At 42.5% G+C, this 26,574-nt stretch overlaps 2 protein-coding genes across 24 annotated transcripts in view; both read left to right on the plus strand.

The window, feature by feature from the left end:
* kcnj14 (potassium inwardly rectifying channel subfamily J member 14) overlaps positions 1-16,196 on the plus strand; it is a 29,925-nt gene extending 13,729 nt beyond the window's left edge. For 7 of the 15 annotated variants that reach the window (XM_054782633.1, XM_054782632.1, XM_054782637.1 and 4 more), the window contains 3 exons: positions 45-2,015; positions 7,723-8,040; positions 11,850-16,196. In XM_054782633.1, the coding sequence (XP_054638608.1) occupies positions 996-2,015; positions 7,723-8,040; positions 11,850-12,074 (1,563 nt within the window). In that variant the 5' untranslated portion in view covers positions 45-995 and the 3' untranslated portion in view covers positions 12,075-16,196. The remainder of the gene's footprint in view (positions 1-44; positions 2,016-7,722; positions 8,041-11,849) is intronic. The other 8 variants (XM_054782643.1, XM_054782640.1, XM_054782639.1 and 5 more) reach the window with 8 other exon arrangements.
* A 4,652-nt stretch (positions 16,197-20,848) lies between these two features.
* The window catches only part of myh14 (myosin, heavy chain 14, non-muscle), a 64,975-nt gene continuing 59,249 nt past the window's right edge, over positions 20,849-26,574 (plus strand). For all 9 annotated transcript variants that reach the window (XM_054783208.1, XM_054783209.1, XM_054783213.1 and 6 more), the window contains exon 1: positions 20,849-21,045. The gene's annotated coding sequence lies outside the window, so the exon portion shown is untranslated. The remainder of the gene's footprint in view (positions 21,046-26,574) is intronic.

The raw sequence follows: 26,574 nt of genomic DNA on the forward strand, positions 1-26,574 counted from the left end.
TTGATACGCTTATAATTTTCTCCTCTGGAAATTCTGATGCTCAGGTGGGCTTTTGCGAGCTTATTGGAAGCGGAAATTGAAGGCTTCGGTTTGACCCACCCCCCCGTAAACCACAAAGGACTTCTCGAGGTGACCTGTGTACTTACCCTTTGCGGATGCATAACACGAATAATGGCAGTAATCGCTCTGTTGTTTGCTTCCTTTGGCATCTGATCAGACGTACGCCGTATCTCAGCAAAGGAGGTACGTCTGCTTAGGAAGACGCGAAGCGCGTCCCATGATATCTGTGTTTTTGTGTCAGTTCATGCTAGTGTGACGATGGCCATCCATCAGATGCGGGGAGCCTTGAAGGCAGTATGTGAAATTGTTAAAGCTGTGACATGATAGAAGAAGATGTGGAAATGTGACATGATGACACAGTAGGATCCTTCACTGATGCTTAAACCCACAACAAGGAATGAGGATTTTCTGTACTGACACGGTGGTCTTCTTTCCTCATGCCGATACCAAGGGGTGGTGAAACCGGGAACTGTATCGTAAGAAACGGCATGTTTGTTTTCTCATCACCTGCATGCGAAGCTAGTATTTTATCATATCTCCCCCCCCGATTTATGTATTTGTCTGTTTGCATTCACCCCCAACGTCGGTGCCAGAGATATTCCTCGCTTTTTCAAACGGTGTCTGATCGTGGCCTCCCTTGTATTTCTTTAAACTGAGCAAAAGTCCCGCATGCCATGTCACTCCCGTCCTTCAACCCTGCCCTTCCAGTCCTTGCGATCTGTTGTTAAAAGCTTGTGAATGAACCTCCGACTGAAAGGATTGGACTGGGAGAAGGTGGAGAATGGACACACACGTGTAACGGACCGATGGCGTTGAAAGGAATTCCCCTTTGAACAGTATGGATTGTTATTATTTTGCTGAAAGACACTGTTGATACCACCGCACGTTATTTGGAAGACTGAACTACGTTGACAAACGGAACAAAACAGCGCGAGATGGGAGCAGCCCGTGTGAAACGGCGCTTCAGTGCTGTGGTGGATGGGCCAGTTGAGGAGGAGGAGGTCATGAGGCTGGCACAGAGCGCAGCAGATCTAGCTCAGGCAGGAGGAAGCCCAACCGGGTCCGGAACCCCGACCGGCCCTTCCCCAACTCACGCCGTCAACGGCAAAGCCCTGCCTCTTCACAGCAGAAGCGATGCACGGAGGCAGAGGGACTCAGCCGGAGGAGAAGGCGGGGAGTGCTCAGACCTAAGGAGGGCAAGAGGAAGTAGTGCAGGAGGAAGAGGGGACGACCGGTCGTGCTCGGACCAGGATTCCCTATCTTCCCCCTCCACCACGAGCCGCTGGCGCACCAAGCGTGCTGGCCGCCGGCCCCGAAAACGCTTTGTGGGCAAGGACGGACGCTGCAACGTTACCTTTGTCAACATGAGCGAGAGGGGCCAGCGGTACCTCAGTGACCTCTTCACCACCTGTGTGGACATCCGCTGGCGCTGGATGCTGGTCATCTTCACTCTCTCCTTTCTTCTCTCCTGGCTGCTCTTTGGATTTGCCTTTTGGCTCATTGCCTCTGCGCACGGGGACCTCTCTGTCCGCCTCATCCCCATCTCCGGCATCTCGGCGGCATCGGGAGAGGCCGGTCCTGGGGGGGAGAGCGACAGAGACTTGGCGGTGGAGGAGCCGTGCTTTCTCCAAGTGAACAGCTTCATGGCGGCCTTTCTCTTCTCTTTGGAGACGCAGACATCCATCGGTTACGGATTCCGAAGCGTGACCGAGCAGTGTCCCCTGGCGGTGGTGGCGGTCGTTTTGCAGTGCATCGTGGGCTGCATTATCGACGCCTTCATCATCGGGGCGGTCATGGCAAAGATCGCCAAGCCCAAGAAGCGCAACGAAACTCTGGTGTTCTCTGAAACGGCCGTAGTGGCCCTCAGGGATGGGAAACTATGCATGATGTGGAGAGTTGGAAACCTGCGAAAGAGTCACCTGGTGGAGGCGCATGTCCGAGCACAGCTACTGAAGGTGAGTGAGACGAGATGAATAATGCTTGTACAGTAGATCCCAAATTTTCCTGGGGGTTTTCTTCCAGGACCACCAGCGAATGCTGAAAAAAACGACTTGCACACGACACACATCCCCTTCCCCTACCCAAAACCTCCTACTAGCTTAACTCATTCAATCCCAGCCATGTTTCAAAAGACAACCCCTTCAGTAGCGGCCATTTTTGACCATTTTGACTGATCTACAAGGCACACCGAATATTGTGTTGTATGGTTATATAAACATGGAACCTACCAAAAGAAACATTACACTCCTGTCTTTCATCAGAAAAAAAGGGTTCTTTCTACCTTTTTCCATCTATCGATCCATTTTCCTCCGCTTATACGGGTCCGGGTCGCGGGGGCAGCAGTCTCAGTAGGGAAGCCCATACTTCTCAGTCCGCGGCCACCTCCTCCAGGTCCATCGGGAGGACACCAAGGCGTTCCCAGACCAGCTGTGAGACATAATCCCTCCAGCGTGTCCTAGGTCTGCCCAGGGCCTTCTCCCGGCTGGGCATGCCCAAAACACCTCACCAGGGAGGCGTCCTGGAGGCATCCGGACGAGATGCCCAAGACACCTCAACTTGCTCCTCTCCATGTGAAGGAGATGTGGGGCTCGGCCCGGCCACGCGGGCTCTCGCTCCCGTAGACCCACCACCTGTGGGGGCAACCATAAGGGTCCGGTGCATTGTGCTTTGGGCGGTCGAGGGCGGGCGCCTGGGGGACCTGGTCTTCGGTGGCCAAATCTGGTTCTACCTTTTCCCTTCTTTCGTAATCAGCAGTAGAACATAAGTAAGTTTCAGGAAAATATCAGTTCCCAACTAAAAAGGGAGAAAACCAGCTTTCTGTGAAAAGATACATTTCAAGCATAACTTTCACTTTGACACAAGTATTTTTGCTTTTGTGACAGCTCAAATATCTAAACAACTATACCAACATAAGAATTTATTTACAAATATAACACCATGAACCAGTTACAATTTTCATATTTGGAACTGAACTGTGTGTGTGCATGCGTGTGTGTGCGTGTGCACGTGTGTGCACATGTGTTAAAATTTACCTACAATGCGTAACCTTCTGCATGCTACACTCCTCAACGGTCTCTTACTTCCTCCTTGCGGTCATGTATGTTTTTTCCATTCAAATTCACATCCGGAGCTCTTATCAAAAGCACTTCTGCCACCTTGTGGCCGTTTTTATGGCTTAAAACTGCTCTAAAAGTGACTCTTTTCGCCTCTCGTGCGAAAAAACCTTTAAAGATGTATAAATAAACCTTTGGGATCGGGCGTTCGGGTTTATAAAAATGTATAAATACATTTTAGATATTGAATGAGTTAACGTTGACCTTTCGGATCAGCATTTGCAATAAAATTTTGTGTTGTAATTAATTCAGCTCCACAACGCTCCCCTTCTCTCTTCAACTACCATTGTTCACTCATGACACAATCAACCCTAAATATGCCTCACACACGCACTAAACACATTTAAAGTATCAATCAGAGGTGGCCAAATTGCGCCCGGCGGCCGTTTGCGGACCATTGCTGTTTTTTATTGACATTCTACAAATCAAATTTAACAAGAAAAGTTAAAAAAAACAGCAAAAATGGAAAAATCAGCAGTAATTTTCATTCACTCATTTTCTCTGCCACTTGTCCTCATTGAGGTCACGGGGGTATGCTGGAGCCTATCCCAGCTAACTTGGAGTGACTGGCAGGGTACACCCTGGACTGCTCGCCAGCCAATCACAGGGCACATACTGCATAGACAAACAACTTCACACTCACAGCAGTCATTTTACAAGAATAAAGTCCAAATATTAAGATAAAAAAAGTTGCACTCTAACGAGAAAAAGTCATAATTTTATGACGATAACGCTGCTAATATAATTACACCCAGGCAGTGTCTTTCCTCTGTGACAGCTCTGACGCCACCTCCAAAGGTGCAAAGTTGCCCGAACAGCTTTGTCCCTCCATCCCCCAGTGTTGGTACCGTTTATACAGAAAAGTGATGTGGGGAAAAAAAGAAAAATATTGTATTCTGTTCATTTTATTAATTACATTTGACTGCAAATTATATTTGACTGCATCTCTGTACATAAATCCTTATAAATATTTCAATGTACTTTTATAAAATTGAGATTTAAGTATAGTTTGTGCACACCGGGAGGTAAGAAGGAGTGGAAGAAATTAGGATTTGACCAACTGCACCTGTTGATTTGTCCTAATCAAATATCATGACATTACCGCCACCACATCACTACTACCAGGAGAACCAGAGTATAGAGCAGGAGGAGCCACAAGCTGTGGCCCAGCAAGGTGCACTGTATTCGGGCACACGCGCCAAGCAGCCGGTGTGACGCCACGGAGGTCTCTGGCAAACCTTTCGCACTTTTTAAAGGCCGCGGCGCTGGCGTTTCAGGTGGCTGATAAGGTTTTTTGTGTGCTCCATGTTTTTTTTTTTCCCCACGGAGCTTTTGGTACAACTAGCGTGCAAAATGGAAATGTTTGTTTACAAGCGAGCTCAGGGTGTTAATGTCACAGGCAGGAGACAAAAGGAGCGCTTGAGTTGCTCTCCCACACAGTACGGGTAATTTTGCCTCATTTTGAAAATGATCACCCATTGGAGCTATTTTTAATGTTATTGGTATTTATTGCTATGATGTCATAATTCCCTCATATCGGCCCAATAATTATTGTGCACCCCTAATTTTAATACATGTTTTTTAATGTATACAACTTAACAGAACAAAAAAATTGTAAGAAAATGAGAATTTGGTGTTGAGAAAAAGCAGCAAGTGGGTGATGTTTGCAAAGAATAAAAGTGGCAGCAGCAGAGAGAGAAGCCGAGTACTAACACCATCTGGCCTGTATTCTCTGGTCTGCAGTTAATGAAAGCTTGTTTTATTCCCCTCAGCGAGGGTTAGGAAGATTTACCATGGATTAACGTGCCCACTATTCCTTCCCCATTGTCCTCTGTCATCTCATTTCCCTTTGTGTCAACTCTAACAGCGTTTGCGCTGACATTCAAACTGACCGTCTGACCTCTTGGCACCACGTTTCTTATGGGCCGTGGTCATTGCGTGGGGATTGCATGCTGCTGACGCCAAGCGTATCCGCAGGGTAGAACGTTTGATCTGTCCTATAGCACGGCAAAGAGAAAAGGGCGGACGGGATTACTGCTTTTGAGGATCAAAGAAGTACAGTTTGAAATATTGTGAGAGGATATGATTCTGGGCCGCACGGTGGTCTAGTGGTTAGCATGTTGGCCAACACAGTAACAGTCTGGAGATCGGGAAGACCTGAGTTTGATTCATTTCTGTGTGGAGTTTGCATGTTCTCCCCGTGCGTGTGTGGGTTTTCTCCGGGTACTCCGGTTTCCTCCCACATCCAAAAACATGCATGTTAGCTTCATTGGAGACTCTAAATTGTCCATAGGTATGAATGTGAGTGTGAATGCTTGTTTGTCTATATGTGCCCTGCCATTGGCTGGCCACCAGTCCAGGGTGTACCCCGCCTCTCACCCGAAGTCAGCTGGGATAGGCTCCAGCATGCCCCCGCGACCCTAAAGAGGAGAGGCGGTATAGAAAATGGATGGATGGATATGATTCTGCAGCATGGGAGCCTGTATAGGACTGGTACAAATAAAGTGATGCCATTTCAAATGTTTCATTTACTGCCAGGGTGTAAGACGGCTGGGATAGGCTCTAGCATATGCCTGCAGCCCAAGTGAGGACAAGCGATACAGAAAATTGAAGGATAAATATTTAATGGCAAGGAAAAGTGCACTTTTTTGGAATTTTGCCCATCATCCACAATCAGTATGTGAGACACAAACACACGTCTTTCTCTTGACTGTGGCTTCTGAAGATATGAAAACAGGTAAAAAGAGGCTGGTAATTAATGCACTTAATGGGACACATCTATCCCGCCTAGAAAGGCCGCTATTAAATCACCTCCAAAAGGTACATTCTTGATAACATGTAATACTTACAGTATTTTGCTCATTTGAAGCATTAGCGGAACTTTATGCAGTTACACAAAATTTGATGGATTTATTGACAAATCGCTGATGACTTTTTGCCGTCCCGTGGGAGTTCCCCAGCTTTGCAAAATCCTCACGCTGCTTTTTGTGACGCCGCTCGTGAGGTTGGTCGTATTGAACTTCCCCAGTTCGGTGCATGAACCGGACTTTTCGGACTTTAACGAAAAACACGCGTCCGACGTTGCACCTGATTCTTGCTACTTTGTTTACACGTTAGCACACGCTGTTATTGTGATCCCCGGGGGCTCCGCTGATATTGGACTGATACCAATACCATAACACCTCAATAGTCACCTTTACACTCCTATCACTATATTATGATATAGTAGACATAATAAGAGAAAATAAGACATAGAAAACCTGTTTAAGACATTCTAAATATGTTTTTAACATTATTAGAGCCCTCTAGACATGAAATAACACCCCTATAGGCACCTTTACACTCCTATGACCCAATATAGTAGACATAATAAGAGAAAATAAGACATATGAGATATAGAAAACCTGTTTAAGACATTCTAAATATGTTTTTAACATTATTAGAACCCTCTGGACATGAAATAACACCCCTATAGGCACCTTTACACTCCTATTACCCAATATAGTAGACATAATAAGAGAAAATAAGACATATGAGATATAGAAAACCTGTTTAAGACATTCTAAATATGTTTTTAACATTATTAGAGCCCTCTGGACATGAAATAACACCCCTATAGGCACCTTTACACTCCTATTACCCAATATAGTAGACATAATAAGAGAAAATAAGACATATGAGATATAGAAAACCTGTTTAAGACATTCTAAATATGTTTTTAACATTATTAGAGCCCTCTGGACATGAAATAACACCGCTATAGGCACCTTTACACTCCTATTACCCAATATAGTAGACATAATAAGAGAAAATAAGACATATAAGATATAGAAAACCTGTTTAAGACATTCTAAATATGTTTTTAACATTATTAGAGCCCTCTGGACATGAAATAACACCCCTATAGGCACCTTTACACTCCTATTACCCAATATAGTAGACATAATAAGAGAAAATAAAACATTTAAGACATTAAAAAAGGCTCATGCTCCTGTGTGTTGCGATGCTAGTGAAGCCGAGTGGGGGCGGACAGGAAGTGGAGGTTCAGAGTTGCGTTTTAGCTCACCGTGGGTTACGGCTGCAACAATGACCGTGTTAAGGGTTATAGTGCCTGTTATGAGATCATTCAAACCTGCAATAAAAGCCTGTTGTTCTGGCCGTGAAGTCTGGTGCTTGTGTGTCTCACCCAACATTACAATAACATTACTGACACCTAGTGACCAGTGTAGAATACTGCATATCCTCAACATCTTAGAATATGGCTTGTGAATGCCTTACTGTATATTTGTATTTTACTTCATTTAGACATTTTTATGCTTGAAAATGGTGAATTTCGGTAAAAATATGTCAAATTTGCTTCAATATGCATATTTTTGACTAATAATAGGCCGTAGCCAACCACGAAACAGCGTGATTTATGAATGAATATATATTTGGAAAAACTTAATAGATAGAGCGAAGCAGTGAAAGTGAAAGAGCAAAGTGACGAGGGACTACTGTACATCATCTCCTGTTTATCTTTGTATTTCCATCTTCTTCTTCTCCACAGTCGAGGGTGACGCCAGAGGGAGAGTTCCTTCCCCTGGACAACTTGGACATCAATGTTGGTTTTGACACCGGCACCGACCGCATCTTCTTGGTGTCACCGGTCACGATCGTCCACGAGATCAACGACGAGTCCCCTTTCTTCGAGATGGACCGCAAGACCCTGGAGAGTGACTCGGAACTGGAGGTAGTGGTTATACTCGAGGGCATGGTGGAGGCCACGGCGATGACGACGCAATGCCGGAGCTCCTACCTGGCGTCTGAAATCCAGTGGGGATACCGTTTTGAACCTGTGCTCTTTGAGAAGAAGGACTGCTACGAGGTAAGCCGTGTCGATACTACCTCTGCTCTCTAAAAAGAAATCAGCTTTTTAACATTATTAGAGCTCTCTAGACATGAAGTAACACCCCTATAGTCACCCTTACACTCCTATTACCCAGTATAGTAGACATAATCAGAGAAAACAAAACATGTTGGGCATAGAAAAGCTGTTTATCACCTTCTAAAAACAGCTTTTAACATTATTAGAGCTCTATGAAATAACACCCCTATAGTCACCTTTACACTCCTATTACCCAACGTAGGAGATATAAACAGACTAAATAAGACAATAAGAAATAGAAAACCCGTTTACCACCTTCTAAATACAGTTTTTACATTATTAGAGCCCCCTGAACATGAAATAACACTCCTATAGTTACCCTTACACTCTTATTACCCAATATAGTAAACATAATAAGAAATAAAACAAATAAGAAATTGAAAACCTGTGTACCACCTTCTAAATACGCATTTTAACATTATTAGAGCCCTCTAAACATGAAATAACACCCCTATAGTCAACTTTACACTCCTATTACCCAGTATAGTAAACATAATAAGAGGAAATAATACAAATAAGACATAGAAAACCTTATATCACCTTCTAAATACGCTTTTTAACATTGTTAGAGCCCTCTGGGCATGACATAACACCCCTATAGTGACCTTTACAGTCCTATTACACAATAATAGTAGACGTAATCAGAGAAAATGAAACATGTTGGGCATAAAAAAACCTGTTTATCACCTAAAAACAGTTTTTAAAATTATTAGATCCCTCTTTACATGAAATAACACCCCTATAGTCACCTTTACACTCCTATTAGCCAATATAGTAATGCTCCTGCATTATTTACTTAAAATAGTGCAATCCAAAACTACACTTTGCACCCAGAGGTGAGGGACATTATGCAAATTCCTCCAGTAAAACGAGTGTTTGGCTTTATCAAAACGTATAACTATGTGTTCGGTATTGAATGCGGCAGCAGGATAAGAGAACGAGTTAACAGAGATGAATGATGTTTTGAACGACTCTGTCAATACGCGACCATCTCTGGGCCATGCTCTGCTTCACGATGTCACAGTACATGTCGGCGTTCATGTTTCCCCCCCACAATGAAACGCACCCCCCCTCTGCAGGCAGCACTCATGCAGCCCCGTACCGTGACACTAGCACCAGCATGCTCCACTGTAGGTAAGACACAGTTATCTTGCGACTGGCTTGGGTTGCCAGCTGTATAGACAATACAGTTGACTCATTTTCAGTGGATAGTAAATCTACTCTACACTATATCCAAGAAGATATAATAAAAGCGCTTTGGTTCCCTCGTTGATGGCGATTAATGGCCGCGATAAATGAATCACCGCAATATAGGATTCAGTGTTAATAAATGGAATGCTTTCGTAGTTAGAGCATAGAAACCCTATTTATGACTTTCTAAATACGGTTTGTAACATTATTAGAGCCCTGTAGACATGAAATAACACCCCTAAAGTCACCTTGACACTCCTATTATTCATTGTTTACAACACATTACGCAACTCTTATGCTGCAGGGACTCCAGAAGCCAAAAACATACCACTTCCACACGGAATGGGAGGAGAATTTCATGCAGTGTTAAGATAATGTCATGTACAGTAAGCTAATGTCTCAATGTTTTGTGTCATTACTGCCACCTGGTGACCACAATACCACACATCACTTGTATTCCAATATGTTTTGACTAAAAATAGACTAGTAATAGTCTACCACCAAACAGCCATCACTTATTCATTAATTAACTTCTGAAAAAACACGACATAGCAAGGGACGATTGTATAGTAATTAATCATGTTTTTATGGTATGCATTTTACTTATTTTTGCTTAAATGAAGCATTTTCAAGCATAAAAAATCAGATACAAATATAAGGCATTCAGAAAACACATTCAAAGCTGTCGTGGTGATATGTAGTATTCTACACTGGTCACTAGGTGTCAGTAATGTGATCGTAATGCTGGCTGAGACATGCAAGCATGCAAGCACCAGACTTGATCACCGGGAAACAGGCTTTTATTGCAGGTTTCAATCATCTCACAACAGGCGCAATAATCCACAACACGGACTACTACAACACTAAGCTAAAACTCAACTCTGAACCCCCAATGTCACTTCCTGGCCGCCCGCCACTCAGCTCCCCGAGCACCGGAACACATTTACAGCAAAACACAGGAGCACGAGTCTTATTTGTGTCTTATTTTCTCTTATTATGTCTGCTATATTGGCCGCACAATGGCCGAGTGGTTAGCATGTTGGCCACACAATCTGGGTTCGCATCTCCATTCGTGGCGTCTGCATGGGTGCTCCGGCTTCCTCCTTACTCCAGTCTTCAGTCTTATTTTGTCTTAAATGGCTTGTTGTCTTTTATTATGTCTACTTTAGTCTTCCCTCACCACATCGTGCTTCGAATTTTGCAGATTCACTCTAAAATACTCTATTTTATTTATTTGCATACTTATGACCTATAATTAGTCAGAAATATGCATTTTTAAGTAAATCTTACTTATGTATTTTTGTCCAAAATTAACTCATTCAATCCCAGCCATGTTTCAAAAGACAACCCCTCTGGTAGCGGCCATTTTAGACCATTTTGACTGATCTTTTGACGCACAAAGAATATTGTGCTGTATGGTTATATAAACATGGAACTACCAAAAGAAAGTTTAGACTCCCGTCTTTCGTCAGAAAAAGTTTGTTTCTACCTTTTTCCGTGCTTTAGTAATCAGCAGTCGAACATAGGTAAGTTTCAGGAAAATATCAGTTCCTGACTAAAACAGGGAAAAAAACAGCTTTTTTGGAAATTTCAAGCATAACTTTCACTTTGGCACAATTTTTTGTGTCAACACAATATAACACAAAAAGGGTTTTTTTTTACATCAAAATAACAATTTGTTTTCAAATATGACACCATCAACTATTCACAATTTTCACATTTGCAACTAAACTGTGTGTGTGTGCGTGTGCACGCAAGTGCGCGTGCGTGTGTGCATGTGTGTGCATGTGCGTGCACTAAAATGTCCCTACAATGCGTAACCTCCTCTACGCTACACTTCTCCGTGCACCTCCACTTCCTCCTTGCTGTCGAGTGTGTTTTTACAGGTAAATCAAATATCAAATGTTTTTATGGCTTAAACCTGCTGTAAAAGTGACATCAATTAGTGTGCAGTTGCATCATCACCTCTTTTTGCCTCTTGAGCAAAAAAAAAGTAAAAGACGTATAAATATGTTGTAGGGATGGGGCGTTGGGGTTTATAAAAACGTATAAATATCTCTTTGGTATTGAACGAGTTAAGCATTTTCAAGCATAAAAATGGCTAAATGAGCTACAATCTTTATATGTATATATTTTTGGTTTGCTCCGCCCAGTGTGGGTACAATGTACACAGGAATAGACAATATACAGTATATGTGTTTTTGTAGAAGCAATCAATATAAATATAAGGCTTTCAGAAAACGCTTACATTAGACACCACAAGAAGCGTATGGGATAATATGAGTGTAAAAGTGACCATAGGGGTGTTAGTTCATGTGTAGAAGGCTCTAATAATGTTCAACCCCATATTTAGAAGGTTGTAAAAAGGTTTTCTTTACTTTAACTATGAAAATATCACATTTATAAGCAAGGAATCCTACTCAGCAGGAATTCGCTCGTCACGTTCGGGTCTGGAACGCAATTAACTGCGCTAAACGAGGGCATTACTGTGCTGTACTCACTTCAGTGAAGTACTGTACATATCACAACAGCCTAAACTTGTTCTTTCCCTCATCCAGGTAGACTACTCCTTCTTCCACCGAACATACGAGATCCCAAACACGCCCTTGTGTAGCGCTAAGGAGCTCGCAGAGCCCAACTTCATCCAAAGCTCGCGCTCATCATTTTGCTATGAGAACGAAGTGGCTCTGCAGCTGGGTTCTCCTGGGGAGGAACCCCGCCGAAACCCCGAGTGCCCTGCCACGCCAAGCACAAGACTGTTCGAGCATCTCCACTACAACTGAGGAGCCAGCTGAGCCAGTAGAAAGAGGCAGGTTTGGGATAACTCTTGACCAAGAGGTGGCTCGCTATACTGACCCAGTTGTCTGATTGGTCCTGGCAATCTTTCACAATCATTGAATACGTGTCTGCTAAGTCCCAATCTGGCCCATCAGCATTGCAGCACACCCCATCTAGCGTTCGTGCTACTCGGACCAGACGAGCAACAGCACCCCCTGGCCGCTTTTACTTGCAACTGCACGTTCTCGTTGCAAGACCTCGATTTCAAGTGACTTTTGTATGCAGTGAATGGTCGTGTACCCTCATAAGTACACCTCAGGAATGTAGCGCAGTATTGCTATGCTGATTTATCATAACTATTTTCATATGGTAAGTATATTTTTAGACGGGTGTTTGTCATTTTAGGCTAGTGTTTACGTGCCACGGCATCAATTACATGGAGAACTACCACGGAGTATTAGGGCGGCATCGAAACAAGAATAATCATCTGAGATGTCGAGAATAAAGTCGTAAATTTGCGAGAATAAAGTCGCACATTTATAAGAAAAAAGTTGTACATTTATGAGAATAAAAGTTGTAATATTACGAGAATAAAGTCGTAAATTTATCTCAGGCATTGCCTGAGACAGCTATGAAAAGGGGGGACTTATGTGACCTTTAGCCTTGGGCATGTAAACGGATTGATTTCAGGAAGGCGGAAGTGAGAAGGGCTAGCTAGCCATGCTAATCTATTTGTGCTCAGCTGCTGTGTTTTGCTGCCAGGTTGTAAATAAAAGCTTGCCTGAAGCAAGAGGAAAGTTTCCTTCCTTCCTGAAGAACTATGCTCTATTTTCCCTCTCACACGTACGACACCATCACTCCTCATATTAACTTAATATTAACTTTATTCTCCTAATATTTACACTTTTTCTCGTAAATTTCTGACTTTATTCTTGTAAATTTCCGACTTTATTCTTGTAATATTGCAACTTTTTTCTCTTAATTTACAACTTTATTCTTGTACATTTACGACTTTAGTCTCGTGATAATACAACTTGCATTAATGTCTCTTCTGTTGTTGCTTAATTTCTTGGTATTTATGTATATGTGTTTATGTTTCTTTTGTTCTTATTCTTTCTTGTGTTTTTCTTTCTTTTCCTTGGGAGAATGAACAGAATAAGATTTTCATTGCATGGTATAACTGCTGTTTTACCATGCACATGACAATAAAACTCTCTTGAATCTTGAATCTTGAATCTTGAACTTTTATCTAGCAAATTTACAACTTTATTCTCGTAATATTTCAGTTTTCTTTTTCTTAAATTTACGATAGTCTCAGAAATGTACGACTTTATTCTTTTAATAATGTGACTTTTTTCTCATAAATTTAAGACTTTTTTCTCTTAAATTTATGATATTCTCCCAAAAGTACGACTTTATTCTTGCAATATTAGGACTGTTTTTCTCATTAATTTCCAATTTTATTTTTTTTTCTAGTGAATTTACAACTTTATTCTCGTAATATTGCAACTTTTTTTCTCTTAAATTTACGATATCCTCGGAAATTTACGACTTTATTCTTGTAATATTGTGACTTATTTCTCATGAATTTACAACTGTTTTTCTTGAAATTGACAACTTTATTCTTGTACATTTACGACTTTAGTCTCATAACAATACGGCTTTTTTTCTCTTACATTTTCGACTTTATTCTTGTAATATTACGACTTTCTCGTAAATTTGCGACTTTATTCTCATAATATTGCAATTTTCCTTCTCTTAAATTTACGATATTTCGCAAATTGACCACTTCATTCTTTTAATAACATCACTTTTTTCTCATAAATATACGACTTTTTTTGTCGTAAATTTGCTCATTTATTCTCGGAATATTAAAACTTTTTGTCTCTTAAATGTACGACTTAAATTTTGTAAATTTACAACTTTTTTTTCCTAAATTTCCGACATTATTCTTGAAATCTCAGATGTATTTTTTCCAGTGTGGCCCTAACACTCGGTCGTAGAGAACAGCTACAATCTAGCAGCGGTATTTGGCTTTTTCCATGTAATTCATGTCTGCTGTTTATTCCCGTTGTAATTATTTTCACAATGATGTGCATAAATAACAGTAAGCTCTTCATTCTGTCTTTCACTAATGCATACATTTCTCGCTTGTTCCTTGTTGCACCAAAACATAACATGAGTTTATTGCCATAGATTAGCAAAAGGATCTTGTCTTGTCTTGGCGTGCGTGTTTGGAGACCTGCGGTATAGAAGATGATGATTGAACTTGCTTGACGCAGTGTTGAACTGTGCTACACCAAATATGTCAAATAATATATTCCATTTCTACCAATTCCACTTAAACTGCGAGACTCTTGTGTTGGGTGGTGCCTTTGTGAGATATTTGAACATTTGCGGCAGTCAGTCTGGAGTTTAAAATGTGCTTCAAACACATGACTTTCATTTTAGGCAGTGCGGGCGGCCCGGGGCCATTTTGGGTCTGCAGCTTGTTTCTTATTGGCCCTCAGCAATTCTAAAACTAAAATAAATGTTTACGAAAGAGATATAGTGTGATATTTTACCAGAGTTGGGCAAATCACTTTCAAAAGGTAATTACAGTCGTCCCCCACATTCATTGATAAGTGATTGCTGTTTTGTGGTTGACTGCTGCCTATTGTTCATAATTAATTATATAAATATTAATTATAGAAATAATTAAGCACTTTCAAGCATACAAATGTTCTAAATGAACTAAAATACTAATAGAAGACGTTGATGAACTCTGCTACACTGGCCACTAGGTGTCACTAGTAATACGCACCAGACCCTGTAGACATGAAATAACACCCCTACACTCATATTATTCTTTGTTTACATCCCATTAACTAACTAGTTAGCCTCTACAATGTACTTATTCTAAACTTAAAGGAAAAGTGCACTTTTTGGGGGCAATTTTGCCCATCATCCACAATCCTTATGTGAGGCATGGACACACACGTCTTTCTCTTTTCTGTGCGTTATAAAGATAGAAAAACAGCTAAAAAGAGGCAGTTAAGAATGCACATAATGGGACGCACCTGTTTCGGCAAAACCTCCAAAAAGCACCAAGAACGCTCCATTTTCATAAGGTGACCTGCATATGAACCACATTATTATTTTTGAACTACGTTACTGGCGTAGTGACACCTCGCCACACCACACCGGCTAGCTAGTAGCCGGCTAGCGACTAGCTTCACCACACACCGGCGACGTGCCGTTTTCAGTCACCTTTACCTCTTTCTGAGGACGATGCAAATCACTGGTGGTCCTCCTTTGTAATTAGTGAATGTCTCGTCTGCTGTGGACGCGTGTCTCCTTAGAGGTTTTGATGCTGCCTGCTACATTATCTACAGTATTTTTTGCTTTTGCCACTTTGGAGTGAAGCTCCTGCTGTTGTGAGAACCTGCAACCTCGTGTGGCTAAATTAAAGACCTTTTACCTGCAATACCCTCCTGTCTCGGCATCCTGGGGTCACGACCATGCCTGAACGTGACACGTCTTACATAAGGATTGTGGATGATGGGCAAAATTCATTCAAAAAAGTGCACTTTTCCTTTAAGAAAGTGTTTCAAACGGAGTGGGGTAGATGGACAGAAGTCAAAAACGTACCACTTCCACACAGAATGAGAGGAGAACCTTTTTTTTCCACTAGATGTCTCAGCAATGGCATGGGCTCTCCTGGCTCAGTAGCCAGTCTCCATGCAGTTTGGAAGGTAATGTAATCTAACATGACTGATGCCGAGTGAGCACAGTACTACACATGCCTTGCAAACGGTTTCACTTCTTTTGTACACGCATACAAGTTACATTGGAATACACCAAATGTTACAGTTCACACTTCCACGTGTCCACAAAGGAGTAGGAAGAAGCAAAGAATCAATATTTTTGGACTAATAATAGGCCATAGTCAACCACAAAACAGCCATCATTAATTAACTCATTCAGTACCAAAGATGTATTTATATGTTTTTATTGTGGGGAAGTCTTAACACATGCACACCAACACATGTGCGCACGCATGCGCACACATAGTTCAGTTCCAAGTGTGAAAAGTGTAAATAGTTGATGGTGTTATATTTGTAAATAAATGGTTGTTTTGATGTAAAACAGCCCCCTTTTGTCTTGTTTATGTTGGTGTAGTTGTTTAGATATTTGAGCTGTCACAAAAGCAAAACATATTTGTGTCAAAGTGAAAGTTACACTTGAAATTGATCTTTTCACAAAAACCTTTTTTAGTTGGGAACTGGTACTTTTCTGAAACGTACCTATGTTCTACTGCTGGTTACTAAAGAACAGGAAAAGGTAGAAACAAACTTCTTCTTCCTGATGAAAGACGGGAGTGTAATGTTTCTTTTGGTAGGTTCCATGTTTATATAACCATACAACACAATATTCTGTGTGCCTTGAAAGATCAGTCACAATCGTCTAAAATGGCCGCTACTGACGGGGTTGTCTTTTGAAAAATGGTTGGGGTTGAATGAGTTAATTTTTTTTTTTACGCCATATAGTGAGGGGCGACTGTATTCTTTTTTTTGTTTTTTCTTATTCTCGTAACCTGTATTAACATAAAAAGTCAGTGCCTCACCAGCCAGGTGAGTGGAGGCTTTTGGTGAAACCTAAGCTGGTAAATACAGCAGAATATAAAAAATAACCAACGTATTCAACCCCGCAAACGGCCTTGTGGTTTGGAATGTTAGCGTTATGGGATGTAATATGTCAGGAAAAGTACCTCATGCGCGGCTTCTTTTGCAGCAACTTTACCTTTTTTGGAAAGCACCGAGCCACAAGCGTGAAGGCATCCAAATAGAAGCACGGCAGATTATGTATATCCGTTTCGATTAAAAGTAGAGTTTTTGACAAAGTACGGGGGTTGTATGGTAGTTGTGTCTTCCCATCAGCGTCGCTCGCCCTCACGCTCTGTTGATAGGCTGCATGGTGGGTCACAGGGCCAGCCTCCACGTCCATGAGACGTAACTTGCACCATCACTTTAACCGCCGCTGCACTTTTTAAAGCAGAGATATGTATTTTCCTTAACGTCCCAGACTACCACAGCTGCAACAATTAATCGATTAATCGATTTAGCCAGTTAATCAACAACTATTTTGGTAATGGATGAATCGTTCATTGATTTAATTACGTAAATATCAGCCTCTCACGTGTGGATATTGTTTAATTTCCTTCATCATCTGTGAAGCGGACCTCTTTTGCATTAAATTAAAATGAATTTGGTCCATCCACGGCCCCAACCCATTACTCCATTCACTGAAACAACAAGCTTCAGATGACTCGACTAAGAAAATGATCATGATTGTATTTGCGGGTGCATTTATTGTTCTACTGAAGCTATTTGACAAACATTTAGATTTTTCTATTATTTAAGATTATTTTAACAGAATACTCAAGCAGCAACCTGGTGTTTGTGACCTTATTTGCTCTGTCAGTTCAACTCTTCTATTTCTGAATAAAGTGGAAATTAAAAATGTGTGTTTTTTTTAATATGATTCATCAAAAAAATCTAAAAATCTATTCCATAACACCTGCATATTTGTGAATTTGTCATGTGATAACACGTATTTCATGTTATTCTGTCATACAAATAAATCCTAGGATTAAGTATACTGTACCGGTTTTCAATGGGAAGATAAATATGACCTTTTGTGGGGAAAATCACATTTCCCACGCGACACTAAAACCTGTGTTGGGTTGGGAATGAGGTCCTGCCCCAGGTGGAGGAGTTCAAGTATCTCGGGGTCTTGTTCACAAGTGAGGGAAGGTTGGAGCGTTGGAGGTCTGCAGTAATGCGGTCGCTGTAGCGGACCGTCATGAGCTGAGCCGGAAGTCAAAGCTCTCAATTTACCGGTCGATCTACTGTATGAGCCCACCCTCACTTATGGTCATGAGCTTTGGGTCGTGGCCGAAAGATACAAGCGGGTACAAGTGGCTGAAATGAAGTTTCCTCCGTAGGGTGGCTAGACTCACCCTAAGAGATAGGGTGAGGAGCTCAGAGTAGAGCCGCTGCTCCTTCACATGGAGAGGAGCCAGTTGAGGTGGCCCAGCATCTAGTCCGGATGCCTTCCACACCTCTCCCTGGTGGGGTGTTCCAGGCATGCCCAGCCGGGAGAAGGCCCCCAGACCGAGGACGCGCTGGAAGTATTATGTCTCACAGCTGGCCTGGGAACGCCTTGGTGTCCTCCCAGTGGAACTGGAAGAGGTGAGCGGAGACCGGGAAGTCTGGACTTCCCTACTGAGACTGCTGCCCCCACAACCGGGACCCGGAAAGAAAATGGATGGAAGGACACTAAAAACTGACCGACTGTACACTCTGGGCAGGGTCCTTCAGGGTCCTTGTGAGTTTGCCCAACCCGTCTACGTGGGTTTTGTGGACTTGGAGAAGGCATTTGACCGTGTTCCTGTGGAGAGTACTCCTATTTCAGGCGGTTCGCTCCCTGTATGACCGGTGTCAGAGCTTGGTCCGCATTGGCGGCAATAAGTCGGAATCGTTTCTAGTTTTGCACTCCGCCAGGTTATCGATTCTGTTCGTAATGTTTATGGACAGAATTTGTAGGTGCAGCCAGGGCATTGAGGGGATCCGGTTTGGTGGCTGCAGGATTGGGTCTCTGCTTCTTGGTGTGGTCCTGCTGGCTTCATCGGGCTGTGACCTTCGACTCTCACTGGATCGGTTTGAGTGTGAAGTGGCTGGAATGAGAATCAGCACCTCCAAGTCCAAGTCGGTGGTTTTCGTCCGGAAAAGGGTGGAGTGCCGGGTTGGCAATGACGAGTGTAAGCACCTAGGGCTATTGTTCACGAGTGAGGGAAGGCTGGAACGCAAGATGGACAGGCGGATTGGTGCGGCGTCTGCAGCAACGCGGACTCTGCATCGGTCCGTTGTGGTGAAGAGGGAGCTGAGCCAAAAGGCATAGCTTTGAATTTACCAGTTGATCTACGTTCCCACCCTCGCCTATGGTCATGAGCTTTGGGTAGTGACCGAAAGGACATTATCGCGGGTACAAGCGACCAAAATGAGTATCCTCTCCCTTCGAGATAAGGTGAGAAGCACTGTCATCCAGAAGAAACTCAGAGTAGAACCGCTGCTCCTCTGCATTGGAAGGAGCCAGATCAGGTGGCCCGGGCATCTGGTCAGGATGCCTCCCTGAAGGGGAGGTGTTCAGGGTAGGGAGCCTCAGGGAAGACCCAGGACACGTTGGAGAGACTATGTCTCTCAGCTGGCCAGGTTTAGGTTTATAACCCCGCGACCCAACCTTGGATAAGCCGAAGAAAATGTATGGATGGATGGACACTAAAAACTGAGCCACTTTAGGAACTGGTACAAGCATATGGTGTTTACAAGGTATAGTCATTCATTCATTTATTATTACCTGACAAGTCATTATTTCTCATATATTCTGGATTTATTAATTCATTGTACAGTGTTTGGCAGTATTTACTCCCGTTTCCTAATTATAAATTATTACCCATTATTTATTCTTTTCTCTTCCAGTTACAAAACGGGAACATGCTATGTACAGGAAGTGAACAGTAATAGCTTATAATTGGAAAGGAGATGTTACGATTTGTGGTGCGGCTGTCGAAGGCTTGACCCCCAGTTGGCAGAGACAGACGCTGCTTGCAATTAAAAGTCCTTTAATGATCACAAGCAGGTGCCGATACTAACAGTAGTACAGGATAAGGGAACACAAAATGCTCCGTAAAACACACACGGTAGTCTTCGGCAGTAGCAACCAGTAAGACGCACACTTAGGTGACAGCACAGGCGAAGTGAACAGATGCAGTGAACCAGCGCCGTCCCTGTGACAACGCTGGATTTATAAACCCACCTACAGTAACTGCAAATGTCAACAGCGGCACACAATTCCACTGAGTAAAGCGGCTGTATCTTACCCCCAGCAGGAAGTGCACCATTCCAAAATAAGAGAGCAGGACAGGAGGTGGGATAACATAAACTCTTGCTTCTTCCTACTTCTTTTTGGATGTTTAAAATGTGCAAATGCAGACGTGATGTTCCTTATTGTAATGTTTGTTAAAAAGTAAACTAAACCATTAGTTCCATTACCAAAGGGGCACACCTAAACACTGGCTGACAAAAGTGTCACAAAATATGAAATTAGTGAGCTGTAAATTAATTGGTGTGTATTTAACAACAGTATATGGGCAAAAAATACTATTTTATCAATAGTATTAGTCAACAAATCATCATAATAAACGTCAGGACTTTGGAGGCTTGAATGCTAACGTTCAGCAAGCATTGGGTGGGTGGGCGTCTCTGATCTGCAGTCAGATCTTTTCAATATATACATGCGTAAAGCTTGCACAAGCGCATGTAAAATCAAGTCCCAGATCAGTGTCTGTCTTCGCTTGTCCGCTGCCCGCGTTGTATACAAACAAAGGGCGCGCAAATCTCCGTACTCCTGCGCGAAGCTGACGCACAGACACCTGCTGCGTCGCTCCAGTTGGCTTCCACCCACGTCGATCATCTTTTCAGTCCCGCCTCGCGCCTGTCATCATTGGCTCCGGACGTCATGGCTTTGAGCTTCCAAAGACGCCATTCGTCACCGCTTCCTTGTCGTGCCTGTTAAGGGGCGGAAAAGCCCTCGCTGAAGTCCGCAGGGTGGGTTTTTACGGCTGCGTTGTAGCTTTTCATTGGCGTGTTCCTCCTTCTCTTCGCTTCTGATTGGCGTCTAAACCGGAAGTGGTGAAGCCTTTGCCCTCACGCCGCTTCTGTGTGTCTACTTTATTCTCCTCACCACCAGGACGGGGGTGTGCGTGCGTGCGTGTGTGTGTGTGTGTATGAGAGAGCGGCTCCACTGGCTGGGCTTGAACGTTGCGATGATAAAAGACGCATATATGCGGTAGGCAACACACCTATCACTGTGCGAAATACCCAAGAAGCAGCCTCAAGACGCTCCTCCTCGCACCTTTAACCACTTGGATTGAAGGTAAGGGCTTTATTCGCCTAATCCAACTTAAAAGGAGCCGGTGTGATCGATACCCTTGAACGTCTCATATTTCTCTGTAGCCGGCTAACGCTAGTTGAGTCTTTGCTGTCGGTGAGGCGTTCACGGGCTTTACCTTTGTTTAAAAGACGTGCCTCGAGTTGTCTTTGATTCTGACAAAGGAAACGCTCATTGACCACCACGCCAGGCATGATAGCAAGAATTTTGCCATTATTAGCTATAGTGTCAATGATGTCGGTAGCCATAGAACCATAGAATTTGAAACACTTTATAATATATGGCTTTTGGCTAGCTCAAGGTGTGGCTCCTTTGCAAGGGGTCTCACCGCAGCTGCAATGCCCACCCCCCTGCAGGTTGCTGTCATCATTATAGCTTCATTACGGCCTTCAGATGAAACGTCTCATCGTGCACCTTCAGGAGAAAGGCGTGGCCAGACCCCTCCTATTACACACAGCTAAATAAATAAATACAAAAATGCAGACACAGGAACTCCCTCCTATCCCTTAGTGGGTGACCTCAGTTCAGTGTATTGTCTCTGGGGCTGCAACTATCAGGATGTTGCTATGGAGGGTTTGCGTCTGTGTGTGTGTGTGTGTGTGTGTGTGTGTGTGTAGGAACAGGACTAACAAGACAGAATTGTGGACAAATGAGTCTCCCACGCTCACCAGAACAAAAGGGTTTATGATGGCAACTTTTATGCAAACGCAGTACATGCATTCCCTCATGACACTTTCATTCATAGCTGTGCATTTCTTGAAGGCATGTAAGAAATGTCAGAGGCAGCCCTTGAATGTCACATGAAATGTGAAAACATAGAGAATCCATAAAGTGAAGAAATCATTTTTTGTTTTGGTTTTGTTTATTGTCCCCTAGTGAATAATCTGTTCCAAAGTGTGTGGACAACATTTAACCTTCCTTTGTTGACTGCATTATATAGTAACATGGCAACCTTCTTAGCCGTACTACAAGTGTATAAACAAGGTACACAAATGTAGACAGTCAACAAAGACGGAGGGGTTTCCTGTTGCAAAATCCAAGTTTTCAAGGGTAAAATAGAACACTGAGCAGGACCAGGGTTGCAAAATTGTCATTTATTATCATGGATAAGGCAGTACTTTCCATTTTATATTAGGTGAATCTACGAATAGGAAATCACGCTACAAAATACAGTGGAACCTCGGTTAGCGTGCGTTCTCCGGTTAGCGTACAAAATATCGTGCAACTTGTCACTGCGTGAGTCGCAACTTTTTTTTTTTTTTATCAAAAAATGGCCTTCCTTGTTAGTTATCCTGCTAGCTAGCGAAACAAAATGGCACCCGGAACAGGGGGTTTTGTCGTCCGTCTATGATGTCACCAGCGGTTGACTCTCCAAAATGTTAACACAAAACATGTTTTTATGGTTTAATTATGGTTTTACATGCATAAAACAAATCTAAATGACGAATTAAAGGGATCAGTGAACATTTCAGGTTACTTGTACCTTCATTGAAGATGTGACTGTTCCCAAAGACGTGACGTGGCAGCGAGATCAACCACCGCCACCTTCTTGATTTCAGTCATTTCTTTTCATTTATCATTCATATGTATTTACATGCATTTCCAATTGTTTTCTGGATGTCAAACTATAATGGTAAAACTATAAAAATGTGTTTTGTGTTCATATTTGTGGCTTTATGGAACAAATTAATTGCATTTACATGATTTCTTATGGATTCGGTTAGCGTCGGACCTCCTGGAATGAATTAGTAACGTTAACCAAGGTTGCACTGTACTGTTAAATGAATATCTTCCAAAATAATTTTTTTTTTCAAACTTCCATAATTCCTACATTTTTCAACCGATTCAAACCATTACACCATGAAAACATTCCACACATCCAGTACTTCAACCTAACAACTTTCTACATTCCAAAAATGTCCCTTTTCCGTAACACAAGTTTCCTTTGATCTTAATTACGCTTAACTACTTCAACATTATTCAACCACTTCTAACAATTCCAACATGAAATAGTTCAGCACAATCCAGACATTAAGGCTACCTATTTTTCACATGAAAAAATGAAATTTTTCCAAAAAAACAATGATCTCTTAAGGAATGCTACTACTTCTACTTTTCTCAACCGATTAACCTCAATCCAAAATCAACTCATTCAACTAAGTCGGGACATTCGTGCTATTATCCACAGCACAAATAGCACAAACATTCCCACTTCCCACTTTTCCCGACGTGGCCATTTTTACGGAATGCTGAATGCCTTTGATCTAATTCGATCAATGGCATTGAACAACTACTTCCACATTTCTCAACAGATTCCAAACGTTCCAACATCAACATGGACACTTTCCTGCTCATTTTTGCCCCCTAGGATGCGACAGATGAAGAATAGATTTAAAGGTGCAGCCTTGTGTTTTCACAGAAAAGCTCATTTCCATTGTTAACCGACATGTTGTCGACGTTGACTAGACGGGTGGTGGTGCCTCTATTAATAGTCAACATTACTCCACACCCAGTCAGGCGTATTTTAACAGGTGGCAGTACAGGGTTAGAGTCTTGGCCCCGATCACCATCGTAGAAAGACGTGCATGCATAGCAAGAATCAGGCCTGATGACATACCTGACGGTGTGACACCTAATAGTTGTGACACCCAGTGCAGGGCGGCACCATAGTCTGCATTTCTAGTCGGCACGCACAACTCAGCAAAAAAGAGTTGTAGACGTGCTGGACGGCTGCATTGCTGGACGGCTGCGGCTTACTAAGTGTAACGCGAAAGAATCCATCAAAGACTCGCTCGTGTGTCTTTGGACAAAACATGTCAACAATGTCCATGATGTAATTTAATTTCCATCCAAACACATCTCATTCACCGTAATAATTAATAATTTATAGTTTATAAATACGTGATATGATAATGCAGGGTTCCAGACTGCAACTAAGCGGTCACATTTTGCGACAAAAATATAAGAAACTTTCATTTACTCCCGCATGTGCGACTAAATAAAAGCACGTATCTCGAATTGAGTTGACGGGGGACGTCGGTGATTACAGTGAGAATGAAAAATGGTCTGTGAAATGTGTGTATAGTCAATTGACGACAGCTTGTCACAGTCTAAGCCTATCAATGCCAGGGTGTGTGATGGCTCACGTTTGACTCCCATTGAAGTTTGACTATTCTAGCATCTTTGTTTACACATTTTGCCTGGCTCCACTGTCTCTCTGTCTCTCAAGTAATGCAGTTTGTTCGGAACTTGTTTTTGTAAGCTTTTTTGATTCGCTCCCGTGTTTGTTTTGAAATGGAAAAAAAAACATTGCCAACTTTAACATAAAAAAGCCCATCAGAGTTCACCTACAGTGGTGTGAAAAAATCAAGCGTAACTAGGGATCAGTCTCTTCCAGCGCTGTGGAGGAATTTTGCACAATTGTTGTCATTCAGCCACATTGGAGGCTTTTCCTTTTTAAGGTCATGCCACAGCATCTCAATAGGATTCAGGTCAGGACTTGGACTAGACCACTCCAAAGTCTTCATCCATTCAGAGGTGGACTTGCTGGTGTGTTTTGGATCATTGTCCTGCTGCAGAACCCAAGTTGCTTTCAGCTTGAGGTCACCAACAGATGGCCGGACATTCTCCTTCAGCACAATTCATGCTTCCATTCATCACAGCAAGTCTTCCAGGTCCTGAAGACCATCACACTACCCCCACCATATTTTACTGTTGCTATGATGTTCTTTTTCTGAAATGTGGTGTTACTTTTACGCCAGATGTAATGGGACACACACCTTGTCAAGTTCATAAATGCTTGTTTATAAATGGCCATATGGTTGAAGAGAGCTAGTGTATGTTTTCCTTTCCACTTTGTCATGCACTCCAATTCATGCATAAAGTAAAAAAAAAAAAAAGTTATCACGTTTAGGAAATTACAACCACTCCCATTATTGCTTGCTTCCAACTAATGCCTCGTTTTTGGGCCTTATGCAAGCAAGTACACCAGTGCTGATGAGAGCATTTACGGTCATATCCATCTGGATAAAAGTTGTAGTTGACAAATAAGCCAAGAAACAATCAAATGTTGCAAATAATAATGCTAACATTGCTAACTGTGTGCATTGAATGGTCATTGGTGGTCATATGAACATGCGAAAGCCTATCAATCCTCGTGGCCTCATTGCAGTGTTTTCCAGTCACTGTGTCTCTAAAACTCCTCACGGAGCGACTGATCTTTAAGACCTCTGTGTTGTCAGAACTCATCCAGAAGACAGTCGTATCTCTGCGCTTTTTGCCACCTCATCTCTCACAGAAGAACAGTCCGGAACACTTTTTGGTTCTGCAGCGTGAGCCTGCTAGGAGGGAAGATGTCGTCTATTTTTTATTTACTTCAACAGCAGGCCGGCTCGCTTCTCTCTGTTATACAGTGGAACACGTTTATGTCCACTCTCGTCCTTTCAGCCCCCTCCCTCTCTGGCTGTCATGTCAGTGGACTCAGATGATTGATGTGCACTGCTGCCCCTCCGCCCTTTGCTTCCATCCCTGTTTTCTCCTTGATTGGTTCTGTCTTGCAATTAGGCCATCACTGGTCTGCTCCCACATTGGATGTGGCCTGGATGCTTCTTGCATGCAACTACTGCTCTGTGTGTGTGTGTGTGTGTGTGTGTGTGTGTGTGTGTGCGTGTCCAGGAATTCTTCATCATCCCTGTCGTTCCAGTTTTTTGTCTTCTCTGTGATGAGTTTGCACCCTTTTTCCACACAAAATGTCCACGTCAAAGTCATAAGAGTCAACCCGCCAACCCGTGGCTTTGATGCAGAACCCCCAGCAAAGTGATCAGATAATTCCACACATGACGTCAGCGCTGTGATGTGAACCTTGGCAGATTCTGTAAACACAACAGGCATTGCGGAATACCCTTAGACACAGGGAGCATCCTGCCTCCTTTCCAGCTTTGGTACTACTCAGGATGTGTTTCTCCGTCACTGAAGCCGATGCGTATCTCAGATATAGGATACGGTACACTGCAAAGCTATTAACTCATTTTTCAAAAGACACCCCCTTCAGTAGCGGCCATTTTAGACCATTTTGAGTGATCTTTCAAGGCACACAGAATATTGTGTTGTATGGTTATATAAACATGGAACCTACCAAAAGACACATTAGCCTTCCGTCTTTTGTCAGGAAAAAAAAGTCTGTTTCTACGTTGTTGCATTCTTTAGTAATCAGCAGTAGAATATAGGTAAGTTTCAGGAAAATATCAGTTCCCAACTAAAAAAGGGAAAAAAACAGCTTTTTGTGAAAAGATACATTTCAAGCATAACTTTCACTTTGATACAAATATTTTTTGCTTTTTGTGACAGCTCAAATATCTAAACAACTAAACCAACACAACACAAAAAAGGGGTTGTTTTACATCAAAATAACAATTTACAAATATAACACCATCAACTATTTACAATTTTCACATTTGGAACTGAACTGTGTGTGCACTCATGTGTGCAATGTGTTAAAATTTCCCTGCAATGCCT

Source organism: Dunckerocampus dactyliophorus, chromosome 7 (genome assembly GCF_027744805.1).
Source record: "Dunckerocampus dactyliophorus isolate RoL2022-P2 chromosome 7, RoL_Ddac_1.1, whole genome shotgun sequence".
Classification (NCBI taxonomy): domain Eukaryota; kingdom Metazoa; phylum Chordata; class Actinopteri; order Syngnathiformes; family Syngnathidae; genus Dunckerocampus; species Dunckerocampus dactyliophorus.